General features: G+C 45.4%; 1 protein-coding gene across 2 annotated transcripts in view; it reads left to right on the top strand.

The window, feature by feature from the left end:
* The window catches only part of DNAJB2 (DnaJ heat shock protein family (Hsp40) member B2), a 52671-nt gene extending 34301 nt beyond the window's left edge, over positions 1-18370 (top strand). For both annotated transcript variants that reach the window (XM_089680616.1, XM_089680617.1), the window contains exons 9-10: positions 7789-8016; positions 16836-18370. In XM_089680616.1, the coding sequence (XP_089536742.1) occupies positions 7789-8016; positions 16836-16846 (239 nt within the window). In that variant the 3' untranslated portion in view covers positions 16847-18370. The remainder of the gene's footprint in view (positions 1-7788; positions 8017-16835) is intronic.
* The last annotated feature ends 1824 nt before the right edge of the window (positions 18371-20194 follow it).

The following is a 20194-nucleotide window of genomic DNA, read 5'->3' as shown; positions in this document are numbered from 1 at the left end:
TATAGCGCCAACAGTTTGCTCAGCGCTTTACAATATAAAGGGAGACAATACAGCAACAATACAGTTCAATACAAGAGGGAAAGGAGGGCCCTGATCCTTGGAGCTTACAATCTAGGAGGGAGGGGTTGGTGGTACAAAAGGTAATAACTGTGGGGGATGGACTGGTAGGAAGAGTAGAAGATTCCATTATTAGCTGAGGGCAGGATGGGCTTCCCTGAAGAGAGGTTTTCAGAGATCGCCTAAAAGTGAGCAGAGTAGGCGATAGTCTGATAAATAGGGGTAGAGAGTTCCAGAGGATGAGGGAAGCTCTGGAGACGAGCATGGGAGGAGGAGACAAGGGAGCTAGAGAGCAGGAGGTCTTGTGAGGAGCGGAGAGTGATATTTGGAGATAAGATTGGTGATGTAATTGGGGGCGGAGTTATAAATGGCTTTATATGTTATTGTTTTGAATTTTATCCGTTGGGCAATGGGAAGCCAGTGGAGGGAGATAACTAAAGGCAAAACATTTTTTCTAGGTTTGAATAGAGTACATAGTAAGAAAAACTGACAGGGGTTCTAATTATTGTCTGTATTCCCATTCATCATTATTAGTAAAAGAAACCCCAAATTCTGGGTTGTCCCCAGAAAAGGGGAAATCTTCCAATAGGGACACTAGTTCTGGTGACTTGGGTGTTCCATAGGAATTTCCTTAATTTGAAGGGATTTCCTTTCACTTTCCTGTGTGGACAGGAAGTGAATGGAAATCTCTACGATTGGGTACAGATGGTGAAGAAAAAAAAAAAATCTGATGGGGTATATAAATATTCAATATATCAATGGTAAATGATAGATAAAGGGAATTGACTTTTTTTAGATGAATACAGTGGATATAAAAAGTCTACACACCCCTGTTTAAAATGTCAGGTTTGTGATGTAAAAAAATGAGACAAAGCTAAATAATTCCAGGACTTTTTCAACCTTTTTTACTGTGACCTATAAACTGTACAACTCGGTTGAACAACAAACTGAAATCTTTTAGGTGGAGAGAATTAAAAATACAAAACAAATAATACGGTTGCATAAGTGTGCACACCCTTAAACTAATCCTTTTGTTGAAGCACCATTTGATTCCAGCACTCAGTCTTGTTGGGGAGGAGTCTATCAGCATGGCACATCTTGACTTGGTAATATTTGCCCGCTCTTCCTTGCAAAAACACTCCAAATCTGCCAGATTGCAAAGGCATCTCCTGTGCACAGCCCTCTTCAGATCACCCCACAGATTTTCAATTAGATTCAGGTCTGGGCTCTGGCTGGGCCATTCCAACCCTTTCATCTTCTTCTGGTGAAGCCATTCCTTTGTTGATTTGGATGTATGCTTTGGGTCGTTGTCATGCTGAAAGATCAAGTTCCTCTTCATGTTCAGCTTTCTAGCAGAAGCTTGAAGGTTTTGTGCCAGTATTGGCTGGTATTTGGAACTGTTCATAGTTCCCTCTACCTAAGGCCCCAGTTCCAGCTGAAGAAAAATGGCCCCAAAGTATGATGCTGCCACCACCATGCTTCACGGTGGGTATTGTGTACTTTTGGTGATGTGCAGTGTTGTTTTTGCGCCAAACATATCTTTTGGAATTATGGTCAAAAAGTTCAACCTTGGTTTCATCAGACCATAACACATTTTCCCACATGCTTTTGGGAGACTTCAGAGGTGTTTTTGCAAAATTTAGTCGGGCTTGCATGTTTTTCTTCCTAAGAAAAGGCTTCTTTCTTGCCACTCTACCCCATAGCCCAGACATATGAAGAATACGGGAGATTGTTGTCACATGGACCACACAGCCAGTACGTGCCAGATATTCCTGCCGCTCCTTTAGTGTTGCTGTAGGCTTTTTGGCAGCCTCCCCGACCAGTTTTCTTCTGGTCTTTTCATCCATTTTGGAGGGATGCCCAGTTCTTGGTAATGTCACTGTTGTGCCATATTTTCTCCACTTGATGACTGTCTTCACCAGGGGCGGACTGACAACTCATGGGGCCCCCAGGCAATAGGAGATAATGGGGCCCTGTATCCCTGCCCACACTCAAACCCCACCTACATATTGCAGCTCAGCTGCATAGAGGGGACCTTTAAATATCTACCGCAGCATAGCCTGCCTGGACGTTCTTGGCTTCTTTATGTAGAAACTGCTGGGTACTTCTAGGTTTAAAGATGGCAGCCATCTTTATGACACAACCAGGAGTGTATTATGAAAGAATTGGGCCTGTGTGCAAGATCATAATTTGGGCCTTAATGACAGAGAAAGTAGTGCAGCAAAAATTGGGTATGGTTTTCGGGGGCTGGTTACATAGATTCCCGATGATTGAGGGGTTAATTGCCTTGTGTGGGCCTACAGCTCCAACTCCGTTCCTTCCTGTCAGGTTACATGGAATATCTACTGACAGAACACCTACTGAGAACCTGAAATATGACAAACTCCTATTAGAAACTAAAAGGGGGTGAGGACGTGGGAGGAATGGGGGGTAGGAATAGGAGGGAGAGAGATGGGGGAGGTGGGAAAGTAGAAAGAGGTGGGGGCAGATAATGGAAGTGAGAAGAGGATGGAGTGAGCTAGAGCGGGGTGAGCGGGCGTGGATGAGATGAAGGGGGGTGAGAGGAGGTATAGATAATGCCCCCTATCCTCAAGGCACACATGGGGTTCCCTATTATTATTATTATTATTATTATTATTATAAAGTATTTATAAAGCGCCAATAGTTCGCTCAGCGCTGTACATTACAAAGGGGGACAGAACATGTGACATAACAATACAATGCAAAACATGAGGGGATTGAGGGCCCTGCTCTTTCGGGGTTACAATCTAGGAGGGGGGGATGGTGGCACAGGAGGAGATAGCTGTGGGGGATGGAGTGGTAGGAAGAGTGGAGGAGGTCGGCAAGTATGCAGGGGGTGGGGTAGGCTTCCCTGCAGAGATGGGTTTTCAGGGTGCGCCTAAAGGAGAGGAGAGTAGGTGATAATCTGATGGGTTGGGGCAGGGAGTTCCAGAGGAGGGGTGACACCCTGGAGAAGTCCTGGAGGCGGGCATGGGAGGAGGAGACCAGGGAGTGCAGAGTACATGCTCATCCTCGGGTCATAGAGTGGACACCTCATTATAAGGCACACAGAGCCCCCACTTAGGGCAGAAAAGGGATCCACAATTGTAAAGCACAATAAACCCCAATTCTCAGGTCAGAAAGTTTGCCCCTGATTACATGGTGTACAGAGCCTCCATTCCCAGGTCATACAGGGGGTCCCTCAATATAAAATGTAGTGAGCTCCCCATCCTGAGGTCACACAGGGGTCTCTCAATATAAGGAGTGCAGCCCCCCCATTCACATGACAGGGGATCCTTCATTATGAGTACACTGCCCCCACTCAGGATGCACAGGACCCCCATCATATGAAATACAGCGTTCCCCCATACACACTGGGTCCCCCTCATGTTCCATTGCTGTACCCCCCCCCCCTCTGCACACATGGATGGTATACAGGGTTCAGTGTAAAACTGACGAGGGGCTCCTGGCTCTCACCCCCCTCGCTCCAGGAGACATTTAATTCTCTAGGCAGAATATTGTACTTCCCACACAGCTTGGACTTCAGGAGGCGGCGGGTGCAGCACTGAGTGATAGGGCAGCAGACCAATCCGCTTCCACTGCCTTCCGGCAAATCGGCAGCCAAACATCCTGCTGGGAGGCGGGACTATGAGCAGAGCTGTGTAGGAGGGGCTTTTGGCGGTGCTGTTCTCACTGAACATAGATATAATGTGAGCAAGTCACGTGCACAGCCTACCTGCCAGCGGTGCTGTTGCACCCATGCTGACCCCAGCCCAGAGTTCTCTCACTGGTTCGGGAAGTGTCTTCCTCCTCCGTCCTGGCTTTCTCAGGATCAGACCCAGAGCTGGCTTACTCCATCCATCCTGCCCTGTCCTCTCAGGAGCCTCTCATGGGGCCCCCCTGGCCCCAGGATCTTTTGGGCAGTGCCCGAATGGTCAGTCCACCCCTGGTCTTCACTGTGTTCCATGGTATATCTAATGCCTTGGAAATTCTTTTGTACCCTTCTCCTGACTGATACCTTTTAACAATGAGATCCCTTTGATGCTTTGGAAGCTCTCTGTGGACCGTGGCTTTTGCTGTAGGATGCGACTAAGAAAATGTCAGGAAAGACCTACTAGAACAGCTGAACTTTATTTGGGGTTAATCGGAGGCATTTTAAATGATGGCAGATGTGTACTGACTCCTAGTTTTAATATGATTTTTGAATGTGATTCCTTAATTCTGAACACAGCTACATCCCCAGTTATAAGAGGGTGTGCACACTTATGCAAACACATTATTTTAGTTTTTTATGTTTACCCCCCCCCCCCTAAAAGATTTCAGTTTGTTTTTCAACTGTTGTACAGTTTATAGGTCACGTTAAAGGTGACCTGTCTCATATCAGCATGGATGTCACACCACTACCTCAAGCTCAATCTTTCAAAAACTGAATTTGTAATATTTCCTCCTCCCCGATCCCCCACTCATGACTTTACCATTAAGATCAACGGCACAACCATTGGTCCTTCCCCTCATGCCAGGGTGCTAGGTGTAATCCTAGACCCTGATCTCTCCTTTGGGCCCCACATCCACTCACTGGCTAAATCCTGCCGCCTCAAGCTCTGGAACATTTCCAAAATCCACCCCTTCCTGACCAATGACACCACAAAACAACTTATCCATGCCTTGGTTATATCCCACCTTGATTACTGCAACTCCCTCCTCACTGGTCTACCGTTACACAGGCTATCACCCCTTCAGTCTATTATGAATGCTGCTGCTAGACTCATACATCTTACCAACCGATCAGCGACTGCTGCCCCTCTCTGCCAATCCCTCCACTGGCTTCCACTAACCCAACGTATAAAATACTAACCACAGCTTACAATGCCATCCACAACACTGCCCCTAGCTACATCGCCGACCTCATCCACAGATATCGCCCACGATATCCTCCTTTTCTAGCTCCCTCATCACCTCCTCCCACGCTCGCCTCCAGGACTTCTCCAGAGCCTCTCCCATCCTCGAACTCCCTACCACAGCATGTCCGGTCAGCCCCCACCCTGTCTGCCTTTAGGCGATCTTTGAAAACTCACCTCTTTAGGGAAGCCTACCCCACCTCCACCTAAGAACTATACTTGAGTCTCCTCCACCAGATCATCCCCGCAGCTATCACCTTTTGTATCACCTCCCCCTTCCTTTAGATTGTAAGCTCCACGAGCCGGGCCCTCCTATTCCTTCTGTACTGAAATGTATTGTAATTGTACTGTCTCCCTTATATTGTACAGCGCTGCGCAAACTGTTGGCGCCATATAAATCCTGTATAATAATAATTTTTTTTTTTACATCACAGAAACCTGACCTTTTAACAGGGGTGTGTAGACTTTTTATATCCACTGTACAGCACATGTTTTAACTCAAAACGTAAGCAGTATTTATCTCTTCGTGAACTGACCCCAAAATAGGGTTGTCACCTCATCCCTTTAAAACCGAACACATATTAATCATACAGGTTCTGTGGCTGATTAAGGTGGTAATTAAACTCACCTAGTACTTTATCTGCATTAAATTGGCCTCAGAACCTGTGTGGTCGGTTTTAAAGGGATGAGGTGGCAACCCGACCCCAAAGTCACTTCAGATGCCAAAGTATCAGTAAGCCAAGCAGGCCTCTGGACTGTTTTTTTTGTTTTTAAGAATTCTACAGGTGGACACTGTACCTCTGTCTCACTAGTATTAGGGAATATTCCAAATCGAGTTAAAAATAAAAATGCTGATAAGGTGTTGTATAGCACGAGGGACATTCTACACTTTTTTAACAGTGCCAGTCTTTTTCATAGTTACATAGGTTAAAAAAAAAAAAAGATAGTCCATCTAGTTCCACCAACCACGTTGGAGCTAGATAGAAATTAATAGAATTTGAGAAGATTGGGCTGTGTCAAGAGACCATCAACTGACCCAACCAGGTCTACAGGAGTTGAGCAAAGTACACCTGGCCCTGTTAAAAAGCTTAGTAGCTTCCAAAGAGGTCTTGTGAAGGCATTATATGTGGTATCCTCATGGATTGGGTAGGTTGGAGTTTGCAATAGTCCATTAACCTTGGTTAGACCTTTGACTGGTTGTTGTAAATTTTGTGAAGATTCCTATTACTGGGCATTCAACACTGTCCACTTCTGAAGTTGTAATTCTAGCTTGGTTTTAAATCAAGTCAAACTGGGACTTTTGGGTTTATATAATAAAAGAACAAATTTCAAGGACTGGAAACTGCATTTATTTTTCCACATACTCCTATGCTACACTTATCCCAGTGTTTAGCTAATTCCTGGAAAGCTTCTGTATAGAAAGATTTGTCAGTACGCCTGAACCATCCTAGGATAGGTGGCTTCACTTCGTCATCATTGTGTTAACCGTCCCCACAGAAAAATGTCGCGGTTATGCGTCGATTATCCAGGGTCAGGCGTTCCATGATCTGTGCACAGGAATGACTGCTGTGGGCTGCAAACTGCCATGGCTGGAATTGTCACTGGTGGACGTGTGGCCAACTTTTGAAACGTTTACATCAAATGTCTTACTGTGGCTAAGCGTCTCATCACTGTACTGTGGGTCAATTCTTCACAAGAAATTTTATCACCAGACGCTGTTCCATGTACTCACTAACACTGCTGTCTGCCATCTTGGTTAACTGTCTCTGGACTGGCCCACAACATGTGTGCTGCCTATCATTAACACCTTCCCGCGCAGACTATAGCAGATTGGCGACCAGACGGGACACTCCTCTTTGTGACTGGACGTCGTCCTGTCAAAATGAGCCGCTCACGTGTCTGCTCGATCTGGACACAGTCGGTGACATATCACTACACCGGACCGTTGCCAGTGTCATGTGACCGCTGTGACCAATCACAGCAGTTCACATGTCAATTGTATTCAATGGATGGCTTCCTGTCATGCCATCCATTGTATACAATTATGTTGTTAGCTGTGACTGGTCAAGGCAATCACATGATACAGACATGGCCAATCACAGCCCATCTGTATCATGTGACCAGCTTTGCCCAATCACAGCTAATCACAACAAAAGACTGAATCAGTTTCATTTAGTAACAATGATTGCAAATATCAATGAAATACATTGATATTAGCAATCATAATGTGTTAAAAAAAAAAAATATATCACTTGCTCAGAGTAGTTCAATGTTGCTATGGTAACATTGTATTGCTTTGGTCGCAGTGTGCTGAAAAATAAAATAGTAAAAGAAAAAATGCAATAAATAGAAACATTTGAAAAAAAATACAAATTCTATTATTTTCACCAAAGAAATGTAGCAGAATACATTTTGACCTAAATTTATGAAGAAATGTTATTTATTTGCAAAATTTTATAACAAACGTGCGTTTTTGTTTTTTTTTTTTATTATTTATTTTTTTCCCCCAAAAGTTTGTTTTATTAAGCGAAATATAAACTTGGTGGTGATTGAATACCACCAAAAGAAAGCTCTCTATTTGTGTGCAATCCTGGAGGTATATGTCCTGGCAGACACCCGTGGCACCTCCCTAGGCTTGGGACAATGGTAGTTGCCTGAAAGAATTTGTTCTAATTTCCCCCGGAGATTGGTGGATCAGAGGGTGTCTGCTGTGCTCATGGACATTCAATTGCATTTTGATTGCTGTCACAAATGACATGTCCCAATGGACATCAAACAACTGTTGGTATATTGGTTTGTATTGCATCCTGATGTTACTGTTTTTATTTTGCAGGGGTAGAAGATGAACTTGCCTTGGCTCTAGAGATGAGTAAACGGGATCACCAGACAAACGTGCAAACCCCCAACAACCGTGCTAGGGGGTCACCAAACCATCTCCAACGATCTCAAAGCGCCGCCCCTGCTTACATGGTACTGGACAGCGATGACGAAGATGAGGATCTGCAACTGGCCATGGCCTACAGCCTCTCCGAGATGGAGGCCGCCGGGCAGCACCGAGCAGGTGCGAGAATTACACAGAGAGCAGGGAGAGGGCAGACGCAGGAGGTATTGAGGCAGCTGAGGGCGCAGGGACAGGCAGCACATCTGCTGAGACACCACAGTTTGACTGCAGATCCGCTAAGGCAGCAGCAAGTGACACCAGACCGACTAAGGCAAAATCAGGTGACAGTAGGTCAGCTAAGGTTCCAGGAGGGGGCAGCAGACCAACTGAGGCATCAGGTGACTGCAGATCAACTAAGACACCAGCAGGTGACAGCAGGCCAACTGAGACATCATCAGGTGACCATAGATCAGCTAAGGCACCAGATGGTGGCAACAGACCAACTGAGACATCATCAGGTAACCATAGATCAGTTAAGGCATCAGCTGGGGGCAGCAGACCGCCTAAGACATAATCCGGTGACCATGGACCAGCCAAGGCACCAGCAGGTTACGGCAGAGCAGCTGAATCCTCAATCGCAGCACAGCCCAAACAGGGAGGCAGTAAAGCAACAGCCAAGGCCGAATGAAGATATTCCAGAAGGCAAAGTTAGTGGGGAGCTGAAAAGCCCAAAGAAAGATGAGAAGAAGAGAAAAAATAGATGTTACATCTGCTAGTGGCAGCCAGGATTTACACTCATTAACTTAATGACAACTTTGCATTTGTTGGCAAAAAAAAAAAAGATGCGGGCTTGTTTTTTACTGAAGAGGTCTCAGAGATTTGTTGCCGTCCAGAGCCCCCGGTGTATGTTTGCATCTGTCTCTGCATCACTGCGCCTCCTGCTCCTACAGCAACTAAATGGTTTAAAGGCAGCCCAGCACTGACCTATGAAACTGATGAGCTGGCATTCTCTAAAGCCATTTAAGAGCCGAGCTTTGTGCCTGACCTTTGGCTGCTCTGTAGAGTGGCTTAACACTGCCCCTTCTATCCGGATCTCTGCTGAACACTGCTTGGACTAACCCAATGGAAGTCTCTCTCCAGCTGTCTGCATGTAGCGCTCTGTCTTCCTTCTCTGCTGGGCTCTGTCCTCCTTTTTTTCCTCTGCTCATCGGGGATGGGTTTCCTTCTAAATGGCCAAGCCCCTTGGACTTTTTATTATAAACACTTAAATGCCTTGACAATGTTGTTGTTTTCCGGGATGCTGGAACCATTTGCGATGTCGCTTTGCGACATCCTAGCGGCCTTGTAGTTTTGTGCCAAAAACTCCTTACTTAGTCAAAGTCTTTCCTGAATTTTTTTGGGCTCATGTATAAATGTAATCAGAAACTAAGAAGTGCTTTAAAGCTAAACTCCAGGCGGATACAAAAGACACAAATTGGGCTCTGTGGTCATTAATATGTATACCTCCCTGGTCTGCCTATATTGTACAGTGGAGACTGAATGTAGACAATGCAGTGCTTCCATTGCAGAACGGACAACTGGAACAACCCTTACAATTAAATCTGATGCTTGACGAGTTGTCCCCGGACGTATCAACCGCTAATGTGCTGTAAGTGTAGACCTGTCCTTTAAAATGGAACTTTATTCAGAAAATGAGGTCCTGCTAGATCAATTCAAGCTGGCCCCTTTTGCAGATATAGCTATGTAAAAAATTAAAAATAAGTGCCCATACTGTTTTTAAAATCCAGAAATGCATGGTATCACCCTACTCTGCACATGCTCATTTGCTCTCTATTCACAGTGCCCAAAATCAGTCACTAGAGGCCGATCAGCTGACAGCTTTAAGATTTACTGTTGCTGAAGGGGGAAGTATGCAACAGGAGTCACAGACTATGCATAGGGGACACAGATTAGGGAGGGAAAAAAGAAAAGGAGAGGTGACAGGACAATCTCTGTTGCCAGGGAGGCATAAAAGAGTTCTTACAAGGATGGTGTCTTATCTTCCTAATTCTCTATCCCTCATGGCAGCCTGGGAATTTCAGCACTGTAAAGCTTCTGTCAGCTTTCCTCTCTAGCTGAGCCAAGACAGACAATAGAGGCTGGAAATATATATATTTTAGTTACAGAAAGTGAAAAATAGTTTTTGACGCCAAGGGGAGGGGAGCATTTCCAATAAGGAAGTGACTGCTTTGGGTTTCAACAAAATGGCAGCCTCCAGCAAGAAGAAATAGGAGCAAGTCTAGAGGAAATTTACAGCACACACTCATTTTGGTAGCATAGTAATTAATGTGGAATGCATGTTCTTTTGTTAAAGAACATTTCATTGTTATCAAACTGTTATGGGTAAAGTGCCACTTTAACCAGTAGCCGACTGTAGATAGCCGAATGACGGCTTCACTGCGGCCGGCCAGTTCTGGGAGGGCGTCATATGAAGTCTTCCCAGAACGCGGTCTCCTGCGCGCTCCCGGCGATCTCCGTGATAGCTGTGTCCTACGGACACAGCTGATCACGTGATGTGGTAAAAGGCCAATCACAGCGGCTTTTTACCACGTGATCAGCCGTGTCCAATGACACGCTGATCACAGGGAAATGCAATTGCAGGTCCTCTGCTGCACTTTCCTCACGCTGTCAGAACGTGGGGAAAGTACTGCAGAGAACTGGCAGTTGTCAGAGCGGGGATCGGCACCGATCATCAGTGCCCTGATGATCGGTGCCCAGCAGTGCCACCCACCAGTTCCACCCAGCAGTGCCACCCACCTGTGCCCATCAGTGCAGCCGGTCAGTGCCCAGCAGTGACGCCTATCAGTGCTGACTATCAGTACCCATCATCAGTTCCACCTATCAGTGCTGCCTATCAGTGCCACCTCATTAGTGCTGCCTATCAGTGCAGCCTCATCGATGCACATCAATAAAGGAGAAAAATTACCTGTTTTTTCAAAATTTTATAATAGAAACAAAGAAACCTTTTTTTTTTTCCTTCAAATTTGTTTTTTGTTTATAGCGCAAAAAATAAATCCTCTTGCAGCAAGTAAATACCACCAAAAGGAAGCTCTATTTGTGAGAAAAAAATTATAAAAATTTCATATGGGTACAATGTTGCATGACCACGCAATTGTCGTTCAAAGTGCGGCAGCGCTGAAAGCTGAAAATTGGCCTGGCAAGGAAGGGGGTATAAGTGCCCGGTAGGCAAGGGGTTAAAATACATAAAGATATATCTTACATTACTGATGATCTCCCTCCATTTCTGACATTTTAGCACTGCATCAGTTTTATACATGAGCCCGGTGTATTACAATGCCTTTATAAAGCGATGTCCACACAGCTGCCTAATGATCCTCAATCTGTTCTATTTCCATACTATTCATCTTTCCTCTGTCTTCTGGAGTAACAATTGAAGGGCATGAAGAATGAGGTGTCTGCTCAACTGGAAATATTACAAGTTATACTCGTGGCAGATCTAAAAAAATACATGAAGTTATGTTTTTAGTAAAAGTAATGAAATGTATATTTTATTGCAGATCTAAGTCAAATTCAGATCCATCTATATACTGTGGAGGGGGGTTTACTAAAACTGGTGCAGCTGTGCATGGGAGCCAATCAGCTTCTAACTTCAGCTTGTTCAAATAAAGTGTTACTAAACCCAGGACCCTGCATTCCCGAAATAATCATTGTTATATCAACATCTCGCTGATCACACCAATGTTCCGTGAGCTGTAGATCTGGCAATTATTTCAGGGGTTCCACGAGACCTCAGACTGTTTGCCAAGGTTTCCTAGAAGGCAAAAAGATTGAGACTGCTCTACAGGATGATGACAAATATTGGCAGCACTCGCTCTGATTAAAGTGTTACTAAACCATGGACCCTGCATTCACTATATCTGGTCTCCCCGGACCCTGCATTCACTATATCTGGTCTCCCAGGACCCTGCATTCACTATATCTGGTCTCCCCGGACTCTGCATTCACTATATCTGCTCTCCCAGGACCCTGCATTCACTATATCTGGTCTCCCAGGACCCTGCATTCACTATATCTGGTCTCCCCGGACCCTGCATTCACTATATCTGGTCTCCCCGGACCCTGCATTCACTATATCTGCTCTCCCCGGACCCTGCATTCACTATATCTGGTCTCCTCGGACCCTGCATTCACTATATCTGGTCTCCCCGGACCCTGCATTCACTATATCTGCTCTCCCCGGACCCTGCATTCACTATATCTGGTCTCCTCGGACCCTGCATTCACTATATCTGGTCTCCCCGGACCCTGCATTCACTATATCTGGTCTCCCCGGACCCTGCATTCACTATATCCGGTCTCCCCGGACCCTGCATTCACTATATCCGGTCTCCCCGGACCCTGCATTCACTATATCCGGTCTCCCCGGACCCTGCATTCCCTATATCCGGTCTCCCCAGACTCTGCATTCACTATATCCGGTCTCCCCGGACCCTGCATTCACTATATCTGGTCTCCGCGGACCCTGCATTCACTATATCCGGTCTCCCCGGACCCGGCATTCACTATATCTGCTCTCCTCGGACCCTGCATTCACTATATCTGGTCTCCTCGGACCCTGCATTCACTATATCTGGTCTCCCCGGACCCTGCATTCCCTATATCCGGTCTCCCCGGACTCTGCATTCACTATATCCGGTCTCCCCGCACCCTGCATTCACTATATCCGGTCTCCCCGGACCCTGCATTCACTATATCCGGTCTTCCCGGACCCTGCATTCCCTATATCCGGTCTCTGCATTCACTATATCTGGTCTCCCCGGACCCTGCATTCACTATATCTGGTCTCCCAGGACCCTGCATTCACTATATCTGCTCTCCCCGGACCCTGCATTCACTATATCCGGTCTCCCCGGACCCTGCATTCACTATATCTGCTCTCCCCGGACCCTGCATTCACTATATCTGGTCTCCCCGGACCCTGCATTCACTATATCTGGTCTCCCCGGACCCTGCATTCACTATATCTGGTCTCCCCGGACCCTGCATTCACTATATCTGGTCTCCTACAGTACACACAACATGGAAATGTAATTATTTTAGTAAATATAAACTGCTAAATACCTTTTCTCATCAGCAGTATATAGCAGTCTTGTGACTTCTATCAGTGTCCACCAGAGCACTGGTTAAAGGTAGGAGGAGTTTTCATTCTCCCCTGATTGTCCTATGAGGCTCCATGACCCCTCACCCTCTGTCTGGACAGTGCTGATTGGCCCTGTGCTGATCACATGCACCCTCACCAGAACAAAAAAAAACTCTAGCAATACACACCAAACTGACTATGTGCAGAGTGTCCCCTAGCCTCTGTTCTATCAGGAGATATTTAGGAGATACTGGAAGAAGGGGAGGATCAGAGAAGACAGGATCAAACATCCTTTTTTACACAATGCAGAGGATTAACCCCTTAGGTTCCACAGTGAGTACAACAAGCATGCTGTACTGCATATACAGACTGATTGTACTGTTGTGGGTTTAGTAACACTTTAGGCTTTGGCAGTAAAACCTGGAAGCTGATTGGTTTCTACGCAGAGCTCTACCAGATTTTGCACCATGCAGTTTTCATAGATAACCCCCTAGATGTATCTGAATTAGGCTTGGTCTCAGTCGCTTGTAATCCTTTCGTACAGTTGCAGAAAGAATTACAAACATGGGAGGAGAGGAGATAGGGGTCAATCGGCTATGCTGCATGCATATGTCCTGACTAGGATCATGCTGGCAGAAGGAGAGAGCCATGACCTCATCAGAATTCTGCTGTGCCTACACTGTCCAATCACACGCTGTATCTCATATCTACAGTGGAGAAAGTTGTTTTCTAAGTGTCCTGGCATTGAGCTTGCCTTGATCAGTGCAGATGGTGTAAACGTGCCCTTGTAAGTATCTTGGCTGTTGCTCTGCAGAAAATGTATTACCTGCAGGGGTGGACTGACCATTTGGAAACTCGGCACTGCCCGAGGGCCCGGGGTCAGTAGGGGGCCCCATGAAATGCCCCTGGTACCTTTTTCATAGGCTTTTTTGGGTAAGGACACAGTGGCCCCATGATCTACTATTGCCTGGGGGCCCCATGAGTTGTCAGTCCGCCCCTGATCACCTGTTATGGGCGAGGTGATGACTTTAAGGCTACTTTCATACCGATCCATAGCAAAAATGTAGCTGCGTTTTTACCATGTTTGTGGTGCGGTTTTTACAGGACACGTGACTCAAAAACTACACCAAAAATGCAACGCAGGTGTGTTTTTTTTTTTTTATACGTTTTGGTACATTTTCCATTTATTTCAAATGGGGAGGTGTGTTTTTTTTACTGCATCAAAATGCAGCAAGCAGGATTTAAAAAAATGCAGTGGACCTGGAACAGATCAGTGTGAAGAGTTCCATAGGAACACATGGTCACAAGTTTTTCTTTAATTTTTTTAAACAAAAAAGTGGAAGAAAAACGGATCAGTGTGAAAGCAGCCTTAAGCAGGCCATAGATGGGTCGCACATCGGCCAAAAAAAAAAAAAAAAAAAAAATCAGTCGTTCAATAGGTTGACGTTACCACAAACGTTAAAAAAATCAGCCGATTTTTGTCCCGTCTACGGGCGGCATTTTTACTTCTGTCCCTGCAGAAAGCTCCACTGTTATATTTGACATGAAAAAGACTTGCGGTTGCAACAATGTATCCATTTGTATCCATTTCGGATACAGATTTTTTTTCTTCTCTCCTTCTTCCAAGTCACGGCTCATGCGCAGTTTTTTTTATCAGTAAAACGATCGGCCGATTTGCCCATCATTGCAGGGAAAGTCAGCCGATCATCAAAATCGGCCGCGAATTTTCCAACTTTACCGATAAAAAAATGTGCCAAAACCCCGAAAAATGGCCGGCCAATTAACCCACTAATGGTGTGAAAGTCGGCCTTTTTTTTTCCGGCCGAAAAATCGTCCGATTTTTCAACCCATCTATGGCCTGCGTTAGGGGTCGATTTACTAAAACTGGAGAGTGCAAACTCTGGTGCAGCTGTGCATGGGAGCCAATCAGCTTCTAACTTCAGCTTGTTCTATTAAGCTTTGACAATAAATCCAGAAAGCTGATTGGTTTCTATGCAGAGCTGCACCAGATTTTGCACTCTCCAGTTTTAATAAATTGAGTGCCAAGTGTTCTTCAGTCACACTCCAAGAAATAGCGTGCTGTGGATTTTAAGTCCTCATGCACATAGGATGTTTTTACTGCGGCTGTTTTTGACATTTTTTTCTACAGCCAGTAAACTCCCCAGCATGTTATCCTATGTGTCCATCCCCGGCGTGTTATCCCATGTGTCCATCCCCGGCGTGTTATCCCGTGTGTCCATCCGCGGCGTGTTATCCCGTGTGTCCATCCGCGGCGTGTTATCCCGTGTGTCCATCCCCGGCGTGTTATCCCGTGTGTCCATCCCCGGCGTGTTATCCCGTGTGTCCATCCGCGGCGTGTTATCCCGTGTGTCCATCCCCGGCGTGTTATCCCGTGTGTCCATCCGCGGCGTGTTATCCCGTGTGTCCATCCCCGGCGTGTTATCCCGTGTGTCCATCCCCAGCATGTTATCCCGTGTGTCCATACACACATAGACTGGAATCAACGGTTTTTGACTGGAAAAAACCCAGGACTAGTAGGTTTCTAGAGGAGTTTTTTAGCTGTAAAAACGCTCTAACGCTGAAAAACTTGGTAAACCGCGGCAAACTGGCATTTTTGGCCTTTTTTTGGTAAACAAAATGCTAAAAAAACACAAACGTGAAAAAAACGCAGCTAAACGCTAATGCAAAAATGCTAAAAAACTCACGTTTTTAACGTGACTTTACACAGCTAATGTTACCAGCGTTATTAAAAAGCCCCGTGTGCATGGAGCCTCAAGCAGTACTGATGCCCCTGGTACCTTTTTCATAGGCTTTTTTGAGTTTGGGCAAGGACACAGGGGCCCCATGATCCCCTATTGCCCGGGGGCCCCATGAGTTGTTGGTCCGCCCCTGACTGCAGCTAAAAAGAAAATTAAAAACAAAAGAATGAATAGCCTATTATCATACAAATTATCCCTGGTTTACACTAAATGCGACTTAGAAATCGCGCTACTTCACTTGAATTAGCGCGATTTTAAAGACGCAGATCAGGGCGATTTGTACATCTGATTTCACTACGGCTTACGACTTCATTTAATAAACATCAATGAAAGTCGCAATGAAATGGGGGAAAAAAGTAGTGCAGGATTTTTTTTTTTTTCTTTTTTTAATTGCGCTTCTTCAAATTGCACTGATTAACCCTAGATTCACACCTAAGCATTTTCCGCAAATGCCCAGCAGTCCATTTAACATGCTTTCCTATGGGGCAGGTGTGCATCTCTGCGTTTTCTGGAAATGGTCAGGGACTTTTCTTTTTTTTCTTAAATGCAAAACATTGCATTTTTGGTTCTATAGACTTCAATGGAAATGCTGCAGAAAAGTATGCAGTACGGTTTTGATGCATTTTAATCAGTAAATAAAGGTAAAAAACGCAAAATGCACCGCAAAACACAGTGCAGAGACGGATCAAACGCAAACTGCATAGGTGTGAATATAGCCTAGGACAGTGCCATAGAATTACAGTAGATGCGACTTTAGGTTCAGTTTGTAAATTGCATGTCGCACCGGTGTGAACCAGGGCTCAATGATACAGCTTTGGCTGCAATACTCGCATTTAATCTGGAGTTGTTCTTCAGTTTTCTGGATTGAATGATGGCCATATAATATCGTGGGCCCGCCCCCAGCCTGTGACTGGACAGTGGAAGGAGAAGCAGCTCATCTGTCACTCTGCTTTCTCCTACTATCAGCCTTACCATTGATTGGTGGCTGTACTGTTACAGGAGTTACTTTAGGGGACATATCCTTTAACTGTATGCTGATTGTTGTTTACACGCACACCTGTGAATTATTTGCCTACTGAATGTCTTGCTTTTCTCACTAGGTGTGTTCTGAGATCGGAGACACATACACTTCTGTTACCATCGCTGGCTGGGGTGGGGGTGCCGGGGGAGGACAAGCAAGCTTCCCCCCCCACACAATGCACCTTCCCTGCGAGCTGGTTTGGCATGTGGGCTGTACCATCTTGAAAGATTCAGGGGGATCCCTGTCCACTACACTGGAATAAGACTTTTACTGTCGGAAGCTCGGGGGTGGGATATAGCACTTGCTGGAATTTAAAGGGGCTGGACCCAAGGGACTTGTATATATGAATGTGGGACTGTGTGGCTGAGAGTGTTATATATCATTTCTTTAAAAGAACGCTTATGGATTCTAAACATATTGCCTAGTTATTAATGCTTTAAGATGCTATGGGACTGTAATTGTGATAATAATGGATCTCAATGGACAGAATTCCGCATCATTGTATCTCATTAAAATCTCTCATCAAAAAGAGGAATCTGTGTGCACCATACAAGGACTTTACTAAATTAAAACAGACTACTTTTAATAAAGGTCTCACTGTGTGTAACATCTTTCTAAAATGTCTGATACAAGGAACTGCAGGGGTTGGCCAATAAAAATGGAAACACTCCATGATTAGCAGATTTGAAAGTGACGACGTGTTTCGTGTTGAAAGCGGAAGTGATGTAACATTCTTTTGCTTCCGCTATGTGATGAGACACCTAGCTAACAGGTGCGAAGCCTCTCTTTTGTCACCCCGTGCTTTGCAAGTAATACGGAGTCATGTCAGAGCTTACTGAGCTTCAAAGAGGGCAAATTGTTGGTGCCGCTTAGCTGGTGCCTCTGTGACTGAAGTTGCCAATTTTTTTGACATGTCACGAGGCACATGATACAGATACAGTTTCCGGGAAAATTTCATCTGATGCGCATAAGCGCGGCCGCCATGGTCAACTGACCGGAAGAGACAAAAGGACATTACGCAGGATTGTAACCCGGAATAAGAAAACAACTGCTGCAACAGTGATTGCAGAGCTCAATCTCAGTCTTCCAAAGCCGTGTCCACAAAAACTGCGGAGGGAACTACACAAGTAGAACATTCATGGGTGAGCTGCAATTGCCAAACTACAAGTGACCGATATTAACGCTCAGAAGAGGAGAGAGTGGTGCAATACCCATAAATCATGGACTATCGATCAATGGAAGACTGTGATATGTATGTGGGCAGCACAGTGGCTAAATGGTTAGCAGTTCCACCTGGCAGCACTAGGGCCCTTGGTTCAAATCCCAACCATGGCACCACCTGCCTGGAGTTTGCATGTTCTTCCTGTGCCTGCGTGGGTTTCCTTCAGGTATTCCGGTTTCCTCCCACATTCCAAAGACATGCTGGTAGGTGAATTGGCTCCTGTCTAAATTATCCCTAGTATGTGTATGTATAAATGTGAGTTAGGGACCTTAGATTGTACGCCCCTTGAGGGTTAGGGACTGATGTGAATGTACAATATATATGTAAAGCGCTGTGTAAATTGACGGCAATATATAAGTATCTGAAATAAACAAATAATATGGTTTGATGAATCGAGCTTCACACTGTTCCAACCTTACGACCAGGACTGTCTTGTGCCAACAGTAAAGCATGGTGGCATCATAGTCCTGGTTTAGGCAGCATGTCCTGCAGGCCCCATCATCGCCTTGTCACTGCCAGTGACTATGTACACATTTTGGCCGACCATGTGCACCCCATGGTGCAGGCATTGTGTCCCGAAGGCAGCGCCATTTACCAAGATGATAATGCTCTCTTTCGCACAGCTGGCGTTGTCAAATTGTGGTTTGATGAGCATGCAGACTAAAGGTGGGAATACACGATAAGAAAATCGACCGATCGGTCATCCGACGACAGAGAGGCGTTCGTTCGTTGGTCGAAATCATGGCCCACATTAACCAATCTAAAAAAATCGTTCGTCGGGCAATCGTAGTGTTGACGTCTTCCGTACAAGTGGAAGTGATGTGGTGTGCGTGTGACCTTGTAGCCACGCCCTTCCGGCCAGAACGAGCGATATATACAATTACCAGCAATGAGGATAATATTGTTTATTCCATGACCTATATACATATATAAATAGTGAGACATAAAATATAATCTGCACAATTCTGGTTTCATCATCTCATTGGGCCAATCTACTTTTAACATTTGGATTTTTCATTCGTGTTTACGAAGATTCCTTGGACATAAACATCCGGGTCATCTTCTGTTTCCGCTCATGCATGATAGCGCTTGATAGATTTTTTTCATACAACCATCATACCACCGCATAGAAAATTGGTCGTTCATATGCAAAACGACAACATTTTTCACTGTTGTTCAACCGGATTTTTTTGTTCACAATATCGTTATCGATTAAAACATCCTGCTCATCAACAAAGAGAAAATCGGTCGATCAGTGGGTCTGCAAAAATTTTCGTACAATTTTCTTATCGTGTGCGCGGGGCATTAGTTTCACACATTCCCTGGGTGTCGCAGTCGCTAATAATCTCAATATCCTAGAGTCACTCTGGTCAATTTTGGAGACTAAGGTTCGGACTTGTTTTCCACCTCTTGCATCCCTGCGAGAACTGGAACAAATTTTGCATGAAGAGTGGCATCCATTTCCATTATCCACCATCCAAGACTTCTATTTGTCAATTCCCAGGAGAATTCAGGCCTGTTTGATGCCAAAGGCGGTCCAACACCACATTAGATAACGATTTTATTTTATACCTGAGGTCTCTATCATTTTGTCCAACCCCTGTAACTGCTTGTCTAATGCCTATCATTCTACCTAATCTATCTACAATCGGTGGCAGTTTGTAACTTAGGATCCATAGAGGGTGCAACAGTTCTCAGGGACACCGTGACACTCAAGTGAAGGTCATTTGCTGTTAATGGGCACTGGTTGCAGTACAGCAGTGCACCTTGTTCCATACAGCATGGAAACGGCCTTCTTCAGACATGTGGGTGTCATTAATTATTGGCACCCCATGCATCTAGCAAATGCGGGTGTGTTTGCCGCTACAGAAATGCATGCAGTACTGTGCAGTTTGGTGCAGCACAATTTTAACCACTTCCCGACTGGCTGTTGCATATAAACGGCCGGACGGTGGCAGTGCAGGGTCGGGTGGCCCTTTATAAACGGCCTCCCCGCACCCTGCTGGTGCGAGCTCCCTGGGAGCGCGCTGCACCGCGATCCAATGCCCGCTGTGTCCTACGGACAGTGAAACACCAATCGTCGGACGGGACCTCTGTACGAGGTCCCGATCATGTGATCACTGATTGGCCAATCAGTGATCACATGCAAAGTAGTAAGCAAGGTGTCACTTGTGACATCATTGCTTACTACGTTTGAAATCTGTGAATGATCACAG

Source organism: Staurois parvus, unplaced genomic scaffold, assembly GCF_062004578.1.
Source record: "Staurois parvus isolate SC_StPar_1 unplaced genomic scaffold, SC_StPar_1.0 ptg000246l, whole genome shotgun sequence".
Lineage (NCBI taxonomy): Eukaryota > Metazoa > Chordata > Amphibia > Anura > Ranidae > Staurois > Staurois parvus.
The sequence above is the reverse complement of the archived record's forward strand: the minus strand, read 5'-3'. Positions and strand labels throughout refer to the sequence as shown.